The sequence below is a fragment of the Vanacampus margaritifer genome, chromosome 2 (assembly GCF_051991255.1).
Source record: "Vanacampus margaritifer isolate UIUO_Vmar chromosome 2, RoL_Vmar_1.0, whole genome shotgun sequence".
NCBI classification, from domain to species: Eukaryota; Metazoa; Chordata; class Actinopteri; order Syngnathiformes; family Syngnathidae; genus Vanacampus; species Vanacampus margaritifer.
Genome location: NC_135433.1, coordinates 5,019,519 through 5,037,257, shown reverse-complemented (window position 1 = coordinate 5,037,257; position 17,739 = coordinate 5,019,519). Strand labels below are relative to the sequence as shown.

Genomic DNA, 17,739 nt, shown 5'->3' with positions numbered 1-17,739 from the left:
CTTCACGCTGACTCTCAACCTCATGTCAGACATAGGTGGCAAATCCAGGCCCAGAAAGTAAAAACTGCCACAGTTTGGCTTTAGCCCCTGATGCTAGGTCCCTAGCAGGTAAATGACCACAAATGGAGCTAGCTAGCTAGCACCTGGGGTTAAATGTCACAGTTTGGCTTTAGCCCCTGATGCTAGCTAGCTAGCTAGCTAGGTCCCTAGCAGGTAAATGACCACAAATGGAGCTAGCTAGCTAGCACCTGGGGTTAAATGTCACAGTTTGGCTTTAGCCCCTGATGCTAGCTAGCTCGCTAGGTCCCTAGCAGGTAAATGACCACCAATGGAGCTAGCTAGCTAGCACCTGGGGTTAAATGTCACAGTTTGGCTTTAGCCCCTGATGCTAGCTAGCTAGCTAGGTCGCTAGCAGGTAAATTACCACAAATGGAGCTAGCTAGCTAGCACCTGGGGTTAAATGTTACAGTTTGGCTTTAGCCCCTGATGCTAGCTAGCTAGCTAGGTCCCTAGCAGGTAAATGGCCACCAATGGAGCTAGCTAGCTAGCACCTGGGGTTAAATGTCACAGTTTGGCTTTAGCCCCTGATGCTAGCTAGCTAGCTAGCTAGGTCCCTAGCAGGTAAATGACCACAAATGGAGCTAGCTAGCTAGCACCTGGGGTTAAATGTCACAGTTTGGCTTTAGCCCCTGATGCTAGCTAGCTAACTAGGTCCCTAGCAGGTAAATGACCACCAATGGAGCTAGCTAGCTAGCACCTGGGGTTAAATGTCACAGTTTGGCTTTAGCCCCTGATGCTAGCTAGCTAGCTAGCTAGGTCCCTAGCAGGTAAATGACCACCAATGGAGCTAGCTAGCTAGCACCGGGCGTTAAATGTCACAGTTTGGCTTTAGCCCCTGATGCTAGCTAGCTAGCTAGGTCCCTAGCAGGTAAATGACCACCAATGGAGCTAGCTAGCTAGCACCGGGCGTTAAATGTCACAGTTTGGCCTTAGCCCCTGATGCTAGCTAGCTAGCTAGGTCCCTAGCAGGTAAATGACCACCAATGGAGCTAGCTAGCTAGCACCTGGGGTTAAATGTCACAGTTTGGCTTTAGCCCCTGATGCTAGCTAGCTAGCTAGCTAGGTCCCTAGCAGGTAAATGACCACCAATGGAGCTAGCTAGCTAGCACCGGGCGTTAAATGTCACAGTTTGGCTTTAGCCCCTGATGCTAGCTAGCTAGCTAGGTCCCTAGCAGGTAAATGACCACCAAAGGAGCTAGCTAGCTAGCTAGCACCTGAGGTTAAAGTCAAACTGTGGCAGGGTTTCTACTTTCTGGACCTGGATTCGCCACCTCTGATGACAGATCATTCCAGCTATATACAGTTACTTACTATAAACACCTAGTTGCATATTTGCGAGGGCGCTCACCTGCGCACGCGCTACATTCTAATCCCAGCCAAGATACGCACTCGGTTCGAGGATATCAAATTTGCTGTTCTGGATCGCACGCCTGGAAGCCATTTATCAATCTAGCATGCATTCCATAATCCTCACACAGGAAATATGTTTTCAAATGAGTTCTTCTGCGGGGGCGGAGGATGATGCAGTGGTTTGCGATGGCAAAAATGAAAAGTAGAAAACAGACACTGGTGTATGTAAAATGGCAAAATCCTTCGCACGCAGAAAACCCCCAGATTGTCTTTAAGAGTGAACGGTGTGTATGCAGGCATGTCTCGGCCATTTTGTAGAGAGGAAGCGGCGGGATTTTTTGGGGCGAGCTTCACAACAAGACGGTCTCGCAGGGGAGAATGGCCGTCTACAGTTGTCCGCTCGTCCCCCTTCGCACCGTCATCCAACAAGACGGAGTAGTCGAAAAGTGATGCGTGTGTTGGATGTTCAAGTCGCTTTGCAGTTTTTTTGTAGACGAGTCACATGACATCAGAATAGGGTCCATCGTGAGCAAAGTGCAGCGAGGAGCAGCGCGAGGCCGCAGGGTCCTGGCCGGCGGCTCGATGGGGAACCCCCGACAACCCGGACTGAGGGGGGCTTGGCTGGATTCTGCTTCGGACCTTCCAAACCGGGACCCGTGGATCCAACACCACTGGAGCCTTTTGTGTGTACTGTAAGATCAAAACATGAGAGAAAAACGATTATTCAAATTAAAAGGGTCAGGCAATAGGACCACTGGGGTCAAGGTTCGAGCAAGGCACCTGCTCTATTGTTATTCATTGAATAATTGCATAATATTATGAGAAAATAACATTTCTGGGACTGAAGTCGTAACATGGGGCAGGTTGGTGTCATAGTGGTTAGCAAGTTTGCCTTAAAAGTTCTGAGGTTCTGGTTTTGAAACTTTCTTTCTGCGTGGAATAATTTGCATGTTCTCCACATTCCATAAGCATACATGTTAGTGGGACTATTTTGATTTTGTCTATATGAGCCTTACATGTCATCATACACTCTCAAGACAGTTGGGTCAAAAATAACTCAACTATGGGTCAAAAATGGACCGAAGCTCTACTTGGGTCAATTTGACCCCATTTTGAGTCAAGAAATCGTCTTCGTCTTTTAGTGTAAAACTATCCATAAATATTGGTCAGATCCTTTACTTGGGTCAGAAAGTTGGGTCATTTGCAGCCATTTTTTAATTTCAATTTGTCCAAATCTTCTGATTTCAGCATAACAACAGTAATTGTTCACTGATTTTTGTAGTCGTTCATGAAAGAAGACTGATTATCTTCCATGTAAGACATTTGCAAGCATCTGTTTTTACTTCGGAAAACAATGACCGAACCGGTAACATACAACATCCATCTTTTTTAAAATCCTTATACAAATATCAAGTCCGAAATAACAATCACTGGTTAATAAACAGTCATAAGGGGGAAATGCTTTTGAAATACGGTTAAACACAAAATTCTAATGAATCCGATTAGTCGATTAATCGATTGAATAATCGATAGATTAATCAATTCTAAAAATATTCTATAGTTTTTTTTTTCTTTGTTTTTTCTTTCTTTTCTTCCTTGAGAGCTCATTATTGTTCATTCGGTAATTTTAATGATTTGACATGTCATCAGCATTGCTCTCTTTTCTTTTTCTTTTTTTATCTTGTATGTGCATGAGCATGTGCGTGTGTAAGTGTGTGTGCATGTGTGCGTGCGTGTGAGTGTGTACTCATTAGTTCAACTAAAACCTATTAAAAAAAAATCCCATACCGTTCACCTAAACCGAATACTTCAGAATCCAGCTGGAGTCGTGAGGTTGTCAGGAGACCCGAGGAAGGATCAAAGAAAAGAAAGGAAAGTGAAATCCTGCACCGACCAGACATGACCTACTACCCACAGGGTTACCAACCAGAGTCTTTCACCAACCCCAGTCAAAATATAGTTTATGTTTGAACATACAGTCCAATATTTTTTTTTACTCCACATTCCACGCTTTTATCTCTTTGACTGCCAGACGTTTTCAGAAAAGGGATGCCGTGGGTGCCAGCCGATTTAAGCATTTTTGACTGATCTTTCAAGGTCCACAGAAAATTATGTGTTTGAACTATGGAAACACACATACTACCAAATGAAAGATTGGACTCTCATCTTTCATCAGAAAAAAACTGTTTGTTTCTACCTTATTCCGTTTTTCAGTAATCAACAATACAAAATGGTTACTTTCACCTCTGTTTTGAAAAAAAAAACGTCTTTTAACGTCTTTGGCACTCCTCCCTAGGATTTTACTAAACGTTATTTAACGTTTTTGGCAGTCAAAGAGCTAAATAACCTGGCGTGTCTCAAGGCACGACCGCGCACATTTATTTGCATGAAAAGGACTAAGACGAACCGATCAAGTGCTTGGCTAACAGATTGTCTCAATATGTTTCAGTCGACAGAAAAATACTGCTTTATCACCCGCACCTAACAAGGCTGAGCAAACATTGCGTAAAGCCTTTGAATCGGGAGGAAAACACGTCAAGGAACGCCGATCCCAAAGGACCAGGGAGAAAAACAAGCAATGACCGGATAAAAGATCGCAGCGCATTGTGTCAAGGGCCAAGTGTTAAACGAGTGTAATCGGCCACTGTTGGAAAATGAGGTCAAGTTTTCCGCTGACAAATCTCTCAAGATGGATGCAATTGTGGAGTAAATGGACTGTGACCTTACAAGGCCTGGCAGGTGGAGTTACAAGAATACAGCTGTGACAACCGACTGCCGATGTTCTGGCCGTGAAGGGGCAGAAGCAACAAACCTTACTTGGATATCACACCAAATGCAGATTTTTTTTTGTCTTTTCTCTTACATCATCTCCACACCTCTGTTGTGCATGTGAGGTGAGGGCTCGGCCGTCTCAAAAGAGAGTGAATTGTTTCCAGCAGACGTTGTTTTTATTGTCCCGCTCCACAATAGACAAAGACGCCGTTCATCCCAAATCTGATTGCGCTTATTGTTTTCCCTGAAACTGGGGCTGCATCTCATCGGGATGCAGAAAGAATAGCAACGTTGAAAAATATGACAACACAAATGCTAAATCTGCATGTTAACCAACTGGCTAATTATGGAGACGGTTCCTTCCGCGGCAAGCAATTATCTTGCAGGCAATCGTCCGGACAACTAGTTCAAGTGTTCATTTCCAAGTGGCAGATACAAAGCTTAACATAAATCAAAATTGGAAGCTGTACAATGTAGTTACGATTAGTGCTGTCACTATCCAATAGTTTTAGAATCGATTAATCTATCGATTATTCAATCGATTAATTTCAATTTTGCATTAAAGTGTATTACAAAAGCATTTCCCCCCTGATTACTGTGATTAGTGTGTATTTTGTACTTCGTATTCATATTAGGGCTGGGCAATAAATTGAATTAAATCGATTAATCGTCATTTTGAATATCAAATTGCTGCTAAATCGTTAAATCCGATTTTGTCTTCTGGATTATTAAAAGCTGTTGTTTTTAGGTTCTGTTACATCCAGATGTTATTGTGAGTTGTCATTTTGCAAACTATGAATGTTACATTTATGTTAGAACTGATTTAAAATCGGTATATTGTACATTATTGTTGTCGGAACATTTTGCACAAGAATTATTTTGAATGAATGATACCTTTAAATAAAAAATAAAAAAATGTAAGAGATTAAAATCGCAATCGTCCTGAATGATTGAAAAAATTTGAGATTTTATTTTTTGGCCCTAATTCGTATAGTAATAATAATTAAAAAAAAAAAAAAAGTGGGATTGATGTTGTACTATGTTACCAGTTCGGTCATTGTTTTTTAAAGTAAAAACAGATGTTTGCAAATGTTTGCAATTTGATTAAACACAGAAGCTAATCAGTCTTCTTTCATGAAGGACTACATAAATTTGTAAATAATTACTGTTAATATGCTGAAATCACAGGATTTAAACAATTTGAAATAAAAAAAAAAGGCTCCATACGATTACTCGATTATTAACTCATTGACTCGCAGCCATTTTCACTGAAGCAACCCCTTCGCTCCACAAAGTATTAAAAAACGTCATTGGGTTTCAATGAGTTATATAGAATAGTTGCCGATTCATTTGATAATCGATTACTAGTCGATGAATCCATGAATTTTAAAAGCTCTGGTTACGAGGAGGCGAGCCCGATGCAAACTGTCCAAGAGCAACTCCTGTTAACAGCTGTGCTGTGCAATAAGTACTTGACGCCATTTAGACCAGTGAGAGATTACGTCGTATATATACAGCACGTTCTCAGCATGTCACATTTGGCAAAGCCAATATTTGGACTCTCCACATTTACACCAACGGCATCAGCGATTCTCCTTCGACTGCGAAAGGTACCAAACTCAACCTAATTGGACCGCTTTTATTACTGTTATGTCATCAGTGATTCAACTAGATTGACGATCAATTAACTTGACACCTGCATGGATGTAAAATGAAGAGGTGTATCGGAACAATTAAGCCCTTAAAAATATGCAAATGCACAAAGGCAGGCGAGCAGGTGCAAAATGGAATGTGATGTCGCCGTAATGACCCGATGTGAGCAGATTGATCCACGCTTGATAGGGCTGGCTCATATGATAAGGATGAAAACACGGGGAGGGAAAAGATGAAAAAGCAGAAGGCGGGCGGCGGCGGCGGCAGCAGATGATGTCGATGGTTCGTGGAGAAAAAATAGTAGGTTTGGCTTCTTAGCGCCCGGATTGAATATCCATCATCAAGACAGATGGAATCGATCAATTCAAGGGTATGCGGTGGCACACAGGCATTTTTTTTTATTTAATTTAATTTAAAAAATAAAAAAATAAAAAAATAAAAAAAAAATTAAAAAAAAAACAAACAAACCAAAAAAAAAAAAGATATATATATATATATATATATATATATATATATATATATATATATATATATATATATATATAAAAAAAAAGGAGAGCAATGATGATGACATGTCAAATCGGTAAAATTACCGAATGAACAATACTGAGCTCTCCAGAAAAATAATAAATAAAAAATCAAGACAGATGGAATCGATCAATTCAAGGGTATGCGGTGCATAATTTGCAGACCTGATCAGAGCATCTCACAAAAATGAGCACACCTCACATTTCTGCAGATATTTAATTTTAACCTTTATATTTGATATTATTTATATTATTTATTTTACATTATTTATATTTCATATTTATATTTATATTTTATTTATATTTAATTGTAATATTTTCATTTCATATTATTTACTGTATATTAATATTATTATTATCTTTATATTTAATTGTAATCTTTTAATTTATTATTATTTATATTCATATTATATATTTTTTATATTTCATTGTCACCTTGCAATACTTGCAATGTTGTGTACATACCCATGTGTGTGTATATATATATATATATATATAGAAGTGTGTATATGTGTGTGTGTATATGGGTGTGTGCAATGTACTTCTCTACACATATACACTCCTGTGAAGACTTCTGGGAAGTCGTCTACTTATTGCTGCACTTCTTATTTATTTAATTTTAATTTCATCTCTTTCTATTCTGTTGTTTTCTCTTACTGTAAACTGCAGCTGGACGGAGTCCAGGGAAAAGTTCCCCACGGGGAAAATAAAAGTATATCGTATCGTATCGTATCTTTTAATTTTATATTATTTATTTTATATTATATATATTTTATATTTACATTATTATTTTCTTTATATTTAATTGTAATCTTTTAATTTCACATTATTTATATTTATATTATTATTTTTTATATTTAATTGTAATCTTTTAATTTCATATTAATTATATTTAGATTATTTTTTTTTATATTTAATTGTCATCTTGTAAGTTTATATTATCTATTTTATTTTATATATATTTTATATTTACATTATTATTTTCTTTATATTTAATTGTAATCTTTTAATTTCACATTATTTATATTATTTTCTTCATATTAATTTGTAATCTTTTAATTTCACATTATTTATATTTATATTATTATTTTTTATATTTAATTGTAATCTTTTAATTTCATATTAATTATATTTATATTATTATTTTTTTATATTTAATTGTCATCTTGTAAGTTTATTTTATCTATTTTATTTTATATATATTTTATATCGCTATTATTATTTTCTTTATATTTAATTGTAATCCATTAATTTCATAATATTTATATTATTATTTTTTATATTTAATTGTAATCTTTAAATTTTATATTATTTATATTTTATATTTATATGCACTTGGTATCTGTATCGGTGAGTACTGAAGATTTGAGTATCGTATCGGTCTAAAAAAAAAGTGATATTGAACATCCCTACGCTCTTCTATTTTCGCTAGTCTAGAAAAATACCAAAATAAACACAGTTTGGCCATGTATACACATAGCCGCCATTTTTTTTCCAAACGGGAGATATTTTTCTGCGTCTTGCCCTGTCATCCACACGTCCGCGGGGATTTTTTTCATTACAAACCGAGGTTTCGAAAAACTCCGACCAAAGTGAAGATTTGCGTATTTTGTTTTCCTCTATGCTGCGTTTATTATGATGTACTCATTGACTGTTTACAAGTATTTTTTTTTTGATTGATTAAAAAAAAAAAGTCATGTGTACGCTGACAGCACTGATCCGCATATATGCAAATCAGCGGCTGACAGTCCGAGCTTGCGTGACGTATGGTGAAGCGGCGTCAAGAGATGAGCAGTGTTTAGCTAACTACTGCCACCTAGTGGCTCGGCATGCATGTCATTGTAGGCCCAATGGGCTCTTTGCCTGAAATTGATTAATCCAGGTGTGTCTGGCCATTGTCGTGGTTACTGAGGTCAGGCACACCTGGATTCATCAGTTTGTCCAATCATGAAAGACAAGAATTGAAGGAGCGGTATTGAGTTAACCCTGGAGAAGCCAAGAACCCTTTTCTTCTTTGGGAAATTATGAATTATACATTAAATGACTGCTATAAATTCACTGAACACCAAAATATATGTTTTTTCAATGTTTTTTCAATTTATTCCCTAATTAAGGATTAGGGCGAAATTTGACCCTTTGGGATTTAGGGGTATCATTTCGAAAAATCAGAATAACAAAAACTGTCAGTAAACTATTTAGAATTTTAGAAAAAAAAACACAATTTTACCAAAACAAAAATAAAAAATATATATATAAAAACAAAAAAAAGGTCTTTGTTATTTGAGTAGCAGCATTTATAGGGGCTAAATTTGACCCCGTGGGTTCTCCAGTTAAACACACATTTCTTGCGTTTTGAGTTTTCTCTTAAAATAAGTTTGTTTACTACTGTAAAATATATAAAAAAACTATTTAGAATTTAAGAAAATAATCAATCAAATACACAGCTACATTGAACAATGTAATTTTTTGGTTTTATTTGTTGCATTTTAGCCATCTTGTCACCACCACTCTGGCTCATGTAAGTGCAATATTCAACAACTAGATGGCGCCATGCAGGGGTCAGAAGTGGCACTCTGGACTTTTGAAGTTAAATTTGTAAACAACAAAAAAAAAAAGGTCTTTGTTATTTGAGTAGCAGAATTTATAGGGGCCAAATTTGACCCCGTGGGTTCTCCAGGGTTAAATTGTAGGGAAGAAAATGCATAATAGGTCTTAAATAAAAGTTGTCAACAAACCTGGATTTTAAAATGCCAAAATGAACAAAAGTTAATCTACCCCTCAAACTGATTTGGACCAGAGAAAAACCAAGAATAGTTGCAAAACAACCCTCATTTCATCTACTAATGCATCTCCAGATGGACGGGCTGTTGTTTAGGATTTTTGGAGACGACATTTCCCACCGGCCAAAGAGCAATAACAGCTGCTTGGAAGGAACTTGCCTGGTCACTTGCACCGAGGACAAGCTGCACCTCGAACCGAGGGCTTCGGCCAAAGACAGGAAGGATGGATGGGGGGGGAGAATGAGGAGGGCGAGGACGGGGGTTGAAAGGTGAGCGGGATAGACAACACAACCATGTCTCACGAGAAATTCTGGGAGATAAAATAATTGCGCGAGAACCCCGAAACACACCACATTTTTCATGTCTTTTTTTTTATGCTTTATACTCCGTCTGACGCTTACAAATATGAGTTTTATCTTAGAAGAGTGGTTCTTAACCTGGGTTCGATCAAACCCCGGGGGGTTCGGTGTGTCGGTCATAGGCTTGGCCTATCTTTGGTGGTGGTCGGAGGGAACGTAGGCGCACACTGGCAGCCACGCGCCCGTCAGCCTGCCCCGGGGCAGCTGTGGCTGCTAAAGTAGTTTACCGTTTTACTAGAGTGTGAATGTGTGAGTGCATGAATTCCAATGTAAAACGTCGATATAAATCCGATGCATTATTATTATTATTATTATCTATGCTACAGGGAATTTGATGAGCTCAGCGCTTGATGCTTGATGGTACGTTGTGTAATTTCTTTATTATTTGAATCCCTTCATACAGTACACTCTAAAAACTTAAATTGCTACCACACAATTGGATTAAGTAAGATAAGATCCACGGATTGTCACACCCACTTAAGTGGGGCGAAATTCGTTCTCCGCATTTGACCCCTCCCCTGAGGGAGCGGTGAGCAGCAGCAGCAGCCGCGCTCGGGAATCATATGGTGATTTAACCTCCCAATTCCAACCCTTATTGCTGAGTGTCAAGCAGAGCGGCAATGGGTCCCATTTTTACAGTCTTTGGTATGACCCGGCCAGGAATTGAACCCACGACCTCCCAGTCTCAGGGCGGACACTGTACCACTAGTCCACTGAGCTGGTAAAACCAAGTGAATATTTAAGTTTAATTATCAGTTCATTAAACTAATATATTCACGTTATTATATATAAATGACTCATTTGCTCCCAAAAACGTATAAAAAAAATCCATTTTAAATATTGCCATGGTGCCAAAAACGTATTTTACGTTTTTTTTTTATGTTTATTTTTTTATCTTTTTTTAATGGTGGAGCATACTTTGATGCAGCATCTGACCTGAAGAGGTCGCTGGTAGTTATTACAAAAAACGTCCAGCAGGTGGCAGCAGAGTATAAGAGATCAACCAGGGCCATGTTGCAACAAGCTCTTTTCCGCAGTGTTTTCAACAGGTTTGTGAATAATGATGAAACTTGGCTATATTCTAATGCTGCAAAACAGAAACAGATACAAATGTACCTTTTTTTCCTGATGAATCTTTCTTTTGGTAGGGTCCATGTTTTTATAGCAATAGAACACAATATTTTGTGGGCCTTGCAAAATCAGTCAAAATCCAGTACAACAGCGGAGCGGAGGGGGTTGCTTCAGTAAAAATGGCTGGGAGTGAATGAGTTAATTAAGCTTAAATATTCACTTTGGATTAATTCAATTGCGTGTTAGCAATTGAAGCAATAATTTGAGTCGGCTCTTTTTAGAGTGTGCTACGTCGGGCAAAAAAATTAAGTTGTCGGACGAATATGTGTAATATGAGTTCACATGTACTGCAAAATGGAATGTATGGTGTTCCACAGGGTTCAATTCTGGGGCCTCTGCTGTTGTCATTGTCATCTGCTGACCCTTGGGTTCCATCTTAAGAAAACAGCGGTGAATATTTGAAATTGACGTCTTAGAACAAATGAAATGCTGAGAAGAAACTCGGGCCGTTGTTCTATTTATGCGTGTTGTGTCAGCCTTACGGGGCTCTCGGTTGAACAATAGCTGAGGAATGGCGTTACGACTCCACAGCTTAGCGAGTGCAGCTGTTCCAAAGTGAACACTCGCAGCCATAAAAAAACACAAATAGCAACATCAGCCGAGATCTTTCTTTTGTACGCATCGCTGATTTAATACGTGCTTGGAAATTGTCAGTGTTGCACTTTTCAGTTCCAACTTGAAGTGAATTCGTAAAAGTGCAGACGTCCCGTAAGGCAGATGCTAAACATTTGACACTTAAACATTTTTATTTTATTTTTTTTACTTCTGATCCATCCTCTCACACACTAAATTTCATCCAACATACTTTGTCGAAACGTGGTCGACATACAGTTTTACAAGGTGACACGCCTACACATGACTGAAAAGATTTGATAGCACGTGTGACGGGTTTTCATCCCCGCGTTTGCGGCGTCCGATCATCAAGCCCCGAAATAAGATCGTAGCTTTGATTGATAGCACATTGTGGGAATGCGGCAGATGACAATAACTTTGCTCCGCCTCCCTCATACTCCGCATATTCCGCTCTCTCGCCTCACTCCCCCCCTTACTGACCTTGAAGGTCGTTTTCCCTCCGACGGGTTTGATGGGAAACGGATGCGAGCGGGGGAAGGAAAAAGGAGTTTGCGCTTCTTGCTCTTGTACAAGGTCGCTGTGTCTGCCTTTCGGCCATGTTTTATTAAGATAAAATAACTTGTAGCATTTCAACAGGCGGATTCAAACTCAGTTCGGCTATTGCCTCAAAATGCAAACAAATGTGTCTGTGAATCCTTATTTGGTGTGTAACTAAATTTCTGCAGGAGCATCATTCATTGCGCCTCTAAATGTATTTGCTTTTGTCCGAATAGCTCTTCTGCTCAACCATCGCAATGTGTGACCTTTCTCAAATGTTTGCTTGTGTGACCAACTGGAGAGAAAGAGGCAGAGCGGTGTAAGGTTTCTCGCCTCCTTAAAAGTTGGAGCTTCTGGCCAAGACTCGGCAAACTGAATGTCAAGGGAGGCTGTTTTTGACTGAAGCAGTTTACACACTCTGGACACAAGGAAGACCATCAATGTCAATATTGTAAGTCCCTTCCTCAACAAGATAGACAATTTTTATAAGCCCCTTATTAAATCATTCACTCCTAGCCATTTTCACTGAAGCAACCCCCTTTGCTCCCGGCTGTTTTACTGGATTTTTTTTTTCTTTCATCAGGAAAAAAAAAGTACATTTCTATCTGTTTCCGTTTTGCAGCAATTAGCATTAGAATATAGCGAAGTTGAATCAATATTCACAAAACGATTTAAAACAGTGGGGGGAAACAGCTTGTTGCAACATGGCCCTGGTTGATCTCTTATACTCTGCTGCCACCCTGCTGGCAGTTTTTGTAATAACTACCATTGCTTCATGCATTCTCTTCAGTTCAGAGGCTGCATCAAAGCCTTCTGTATGCTCTAGCATTTAAAAAAAAAAAACATGTAAAAACATATAAATACGTCTTTGGGATGGTACAATTTAAAATAGAACGTATTTATGCATTTTTGGGAGTAAATGAGTTAAGATTAACTCCCAATGGGGAAATCTATAATAATCTATTGTATATTAATTTGAAAACATGTTAATAATGGACTATGGGCAGCAGGTCCAGGACTTATTTGCAAGTTACTGTAAAAACCCAAAATTCAATCTTTCTACATTCATAATACAGTGTTCCCTCATTTTTCACTGGGGTTCCGTTCCAAAAAATACCAGCAATAAGTGAAATCCACAAAGTCAGCCTTATTTTTTAAACTTATTGTGCGTTTTTTAAAAAAAACCTCACCATACACTTTTTACAGCTTTCTCAGACAGGCATGAGAACATTGTCTCACATTTCTCTCGTGTAAACACCCTCAATGTTCAAACCTTTATAGACTGTAAAAAAAATTAGTTACACTACCGTGAAAAAAAAGCATGCAAAATTGCTCTAAAAGAAATTCTCCAAACAGTGAGGCCGTGAAAGGTGAACCACGTTATAGTGAGGGAACACGGTATTCACTTTGAGAAATAAAGAATACCAGCAAATCAGAGTAAACTTTCCTTTCTTTTCTTTGGTCCTTCCTCAGGTCTCCTGACGGCCTCACGACTGGCTGGAAGTGTTCGGTTTAGGTGAACGGTATGGGATTTTTTTTTATAGGTTTTAGGTGAACTAATGAATACACACACACTCGCACACACGCACATGCACATACAAATACTCACCCACATACAAAAAAAAAAGAAAAAAAAGAGAGCAATGATGATGACATGTCAAATCGGTAAAATTACCGAATGAACAATACTGAGCTCTCCAGAAAAAAAAAAAAGAGGAGTAAACGTGGCAGAAAAGGGGCCACCGATGGGGCACGCATCCAAGCCAGCTGCTCACCTAGCAACGGGCATCGCTACGCGGCAACTCCAGAGCAGGGGTCATGGCGGCGGAATCTGCCCAGTGCCGTATTCGACTATTGGACTCTTTGGCGGGATTAAGATTTACTTCCTTATGCAAACACAGTAACACATCGAGAAACAAAAAGCAAAAAGAGGCCCCGGGGAGCTGTGACCTCCACCAGTCAAAACAACTGATTCGAAGGACACAAGAAATCTAAGAATATTTACTGTCGAGAAGCAGCTGAATTCTGTTGATCAAAATTAACTATTGATTACTTTGGTAATCGATTCATCATTGCATTGCTTTACAAGAAAACACATTTAACCCTGGAGAACCCACGGGGTCAAATTTGGCCCCTATAAATTCCGCTACTCAAATAACAAAGACCTTTTTTTTTTTTACAAATGTAACTTCAAAAGTCCAGAGTGCCACTTCTGACCCCTGCATGGGGCCATCTAGTGGATGAATATTGCACTTACACGAGCCAGAGTGGTGGCGACAAGATGGCTGGCAACGTGCTGTTTTGTTGAGCTGGAAATCAATCCAAACAAAAGCATCTTCTCAGCAAACCATCAGATGGTAAAATTGTGTTTTTTTTGTTAATCTATTTCATATCATGTTGCAGAATGCCTAAGAGTATGTTTTATATATATATTTTGATAAATTAGCAACTCTGAGCTAGTTCAAAAAAAAGGGTTAAAATTGAAAAAACAAGTATTTTGGTGTTCAGTGAATTTAAAGCAGTCATTTAATGTATAATTCAGAATTTTCCATTTAATGTATAATTCAGAATTTTCCAAAGAAGAAAAGGGTTGTTGGCTTCTCCAGGGTTAATTCTCCTCTAGAGCACCAATTTGAATGATATGACAAGCATACACACCTCACAAAACACGCCATATGCAAAAGTGCTTTGGCAGGTGCTAGTTTGTCCTTTCAGACAGACATGCGTGAAGGATACGGCCATAAAGCAGCTGGACTTTCGTGAGTCTGGATGGTCATTCGGGTGCGGTCTGCTCCGTAATACAGCAGAGGAGCGCACACTTGAGGTGAGACGGTGCAAATGGTGCGAAGTCCCCGTGTGACCAGCCTCCGATGACTTCAACCGATTTAAGTTATTTCCCTTTTCATCTTCAAAGTGTTCATAAATCACAAGGGTTGGAGGGGGAAAAAAAAAAGTTGTGCTGTGATGTTATCAATGTTTGATTTCGAGGGGGGGGGGGGTGGTGTTGGATACTTTGATGTCATGTCTTGCATAACTGACTGAGTTTTCAAATCAAATCAAATCAAATCTCAAAGCAACCTCCGTATGAGATACGTGAGGACTTTGGATGGTGAGTCATGCAGGGAACTCTGCAGGACGAGGGGCTCCACCGGGAACGGTGCTAGCTCCTCTTCTCATTTGATACTGCAGATTTACGCAATACAACCACCTGCAAAGGTTCGTGTTTTCCGACTGGTGGCGTGGGAATCGCCGACAAATCAATTAAGCAATGACAAGATGGCTGATCTTAACTCTTTGACTGCCAGACGTTTTCATAAAAGGGATGACGTGGGTGCCAGCCGATTTAAGCATTTTTGACTGATCTTTCAAGGTCCACAGAAAATTATGTGTTTGGACTATGGAAACACACATACTACCAAATGAAAGATTGGACTCTCGTCTTTCATCAGAAAAAAAAGTTTGTTTCTACCTTATTCCGTTTTTCAGTAATCAACAATAGAAAATGGTTAGTTTCACCTCTGTTTTGAAAAAAACGTCTTTTAACGTCTTTGGCACTCCTCCATAGGATTTTACTAAACGTTATATAACGTTTTTGGCAGTCAAAGAGTTAACAGTCGCCAGACACGAGTGAACACCGGGGATGCTGATATTTAAATTGTAACATCCTCAATTGTATAGAGCAGGACACTTCGGTCTTTTGGAGGACCGGGGCCCGCTTTTGAGCATTTTGACTGACCTTTCAAGACCCACAGAATATTCTGTTCTTGCCCCGAAGAATCGAAAGAAAATGTCAAATCTCTTCTTTCACCAGATTAAAAAACAGTTTCTAGCTTTTTCCATTCTTTAATAACTACATCATTTTTTTTCTCACAACCTGACACACTTTCTACTAACAAATGAGAAACATACTCTGTTTATAACCTTACATATATTTAAATTAGGAGTGTAACAAGAAAACGTTTTTGAAAATGGAAAATCGTTTTGATTTCAAAGATACAAATGCATCTAATCGAGCCAAATCGTTCCACTTTGAAATATATCAAGATACTGTACGTATCAAATCGTCTTTTTTTTTTTTGGGGGGGGCGACAGATATCTTAGAAGAAAATAGCACATTTACAGTGGTGACAAGTTTACTCAAATTATTTAAAATGGCGATAAAAAAGAAATTGCCAATAAAAAAAAAAAAGCCAAAACAGAAAGACCTGCCCTTGAATCTTTTGAACCCCACGTATCGAAAACCATATTGAAAAGCCTTTTAAGGATAGATGCACACCCCTAATATCAATACTTTATCCGATTTTCCTAAAATTCATTTAAACAATTTCTATTAGTTTAAATTTTTTTCTCCCACTTTTGCTAACAAGAGTATGAAAACCTAGAAAAAATAATTGTAAATTTAGAACAGATATAAAATTTGTGATTAATCGTGCGTTAACTAGTAAAGTCATGTGATTAATTACAATTAAAAAATGTAATCGCCTGACGGGCCTAATTAAAAAAAATATTAAAAATAAGAAGGAATTTAATCGTAATTAATTGCATGATAATTTTCTATCTGTTATAAATGTACAATTCTAGGTTTTCATAAAAAAAATTAATGAAATGAAAAAAAAAAAAGTTTAACTAATAGAAATAGTTCACATGAATTTTTGACGTCTATAGTCGTCAATGGCAGTGAATGAGTTTAAGTCCGCCCAAGTTCAGCTCTAATTGCGACATTAATTACAGATTAAATAGGAGGGCTTTAACGACATTTCAATCATTTAATGGAGGGACTTCTTTAATGCGAACATATTTAAGATAGAAGTCAATGCAACAAGTCAATACTTAACTTGGCTCATTGTTGCCGGATTCCATTATTCGAGCAGCCATGCAGCACTAATGCACAACGAACTCAAGCATTCATTTAGGCCAATTCACTGTTTCAAAGAAGTTCCCTCGTTGACTTTGAGGAAGACAATTCCACCCTAAGGGGAAACTCAAGAGTCCTACCGTGTTTTCACTCATTCTCACTCGCCTCGTCTGGATTTGAGTCGAACAGGCTGAAACAAGGTTCAGATTCATCCCTGATTATCCGTCTGCTGTGTTTTTCAATATCAATGGAATGTCTGCTTTTATTTGTTCGGTATTACGTTACAACAGTAACAAAAGCTTGTGTGGAGCTCGGGCTGGGCTCAACAGACTCAATGGGGGTCACTCGTTCTTCAGCCTCCCCGATCCGAAAGCCCCGCGGCCAATTCAGAGTGCGGGCATTCATAACAGAGCGCAAAAGAAACCGGGACCATCGCTGAGTAGCTGCAGCTGGTCGAGTCTCCGAGGAGAAAATATTTCACAGTTGAAAAGTTTAGTCCATGCCTGACAAGTGGCAAAGTGTACCGGCGTGTAACGTCAAGAGACTTATGCGGACGATAAAATTCAAGTTCAATCCACTAAAGTCAGACTATGTTTACGAGGCTAGAAAGCAAATCTTCAAAATGGTTCTTCCTCTTGTAATGCAATATTCTTGCTAAATGAGGACATTCATTGCCGCGCATTTTCAGAGCGCTACCTTCTGAGCACCTCTCGTTACTACGCCATAAAGTTCCAAGCAAACCACTCCGAGTCCCGACTCTTTAGTATCAATTTCACAAATGTATCAGGTAGTAACTCTTAACACTTCCTCTGGTTTATTACCTGTTGCCACTGAGATTCTTGGTGTGTCCAGAACTGAGTCCCGAAGGAGTGCTGCAGGGCCTCAATCATAAAGGCTTCACTGACACTGCTTCGAAAGGAAATGATGATGCCGGCTAATGAGAACCATTATGCTTTGATGACTGCGTACCGAGGGAGCCCTTCCAGCGAAAATCCTCTCTCAGTGCCATAAAACCACAGGGCAGAGTGTGCCAAGCCGTGACAAAAAAAGGGAGACCACTGCAAGGCAAGATGGAAGCTGATATAACAAAACAATGGAAGTGGCAAGCCGGACCAAAAAATGGGATGGAGTCATTACGATAA

General features: G+C 38.9%; 1 protein-coding gene across 2 annotated transcripts in view; it reads right to left on the bottom strand.

Annotated features, from left to right (window-relative positions):
• Positions 1–1,257: 1,257 nt before the first annotated feature.
• gpc5c (glypican 5c) overlaps positions 1,258–17,739 on the bottom strand; it is a 190,715-nt gene continuing 174,233 nt past the window's right edge. For both annotated transcript variants that reach the window (XM_077557509.1, XM_077557510.1), the window contains exon 9: positions 1,258–2,100. In XM_077557509.1, the coding sequence (XP_077413635.1) occupies positions 1,919–2,100 (182 nt within the window). In that variant the 3' untranslated portion in view covers positions 1,258–1,918. The remainder of the gene's footprint in view (positions 2,101–17,739) is intronic.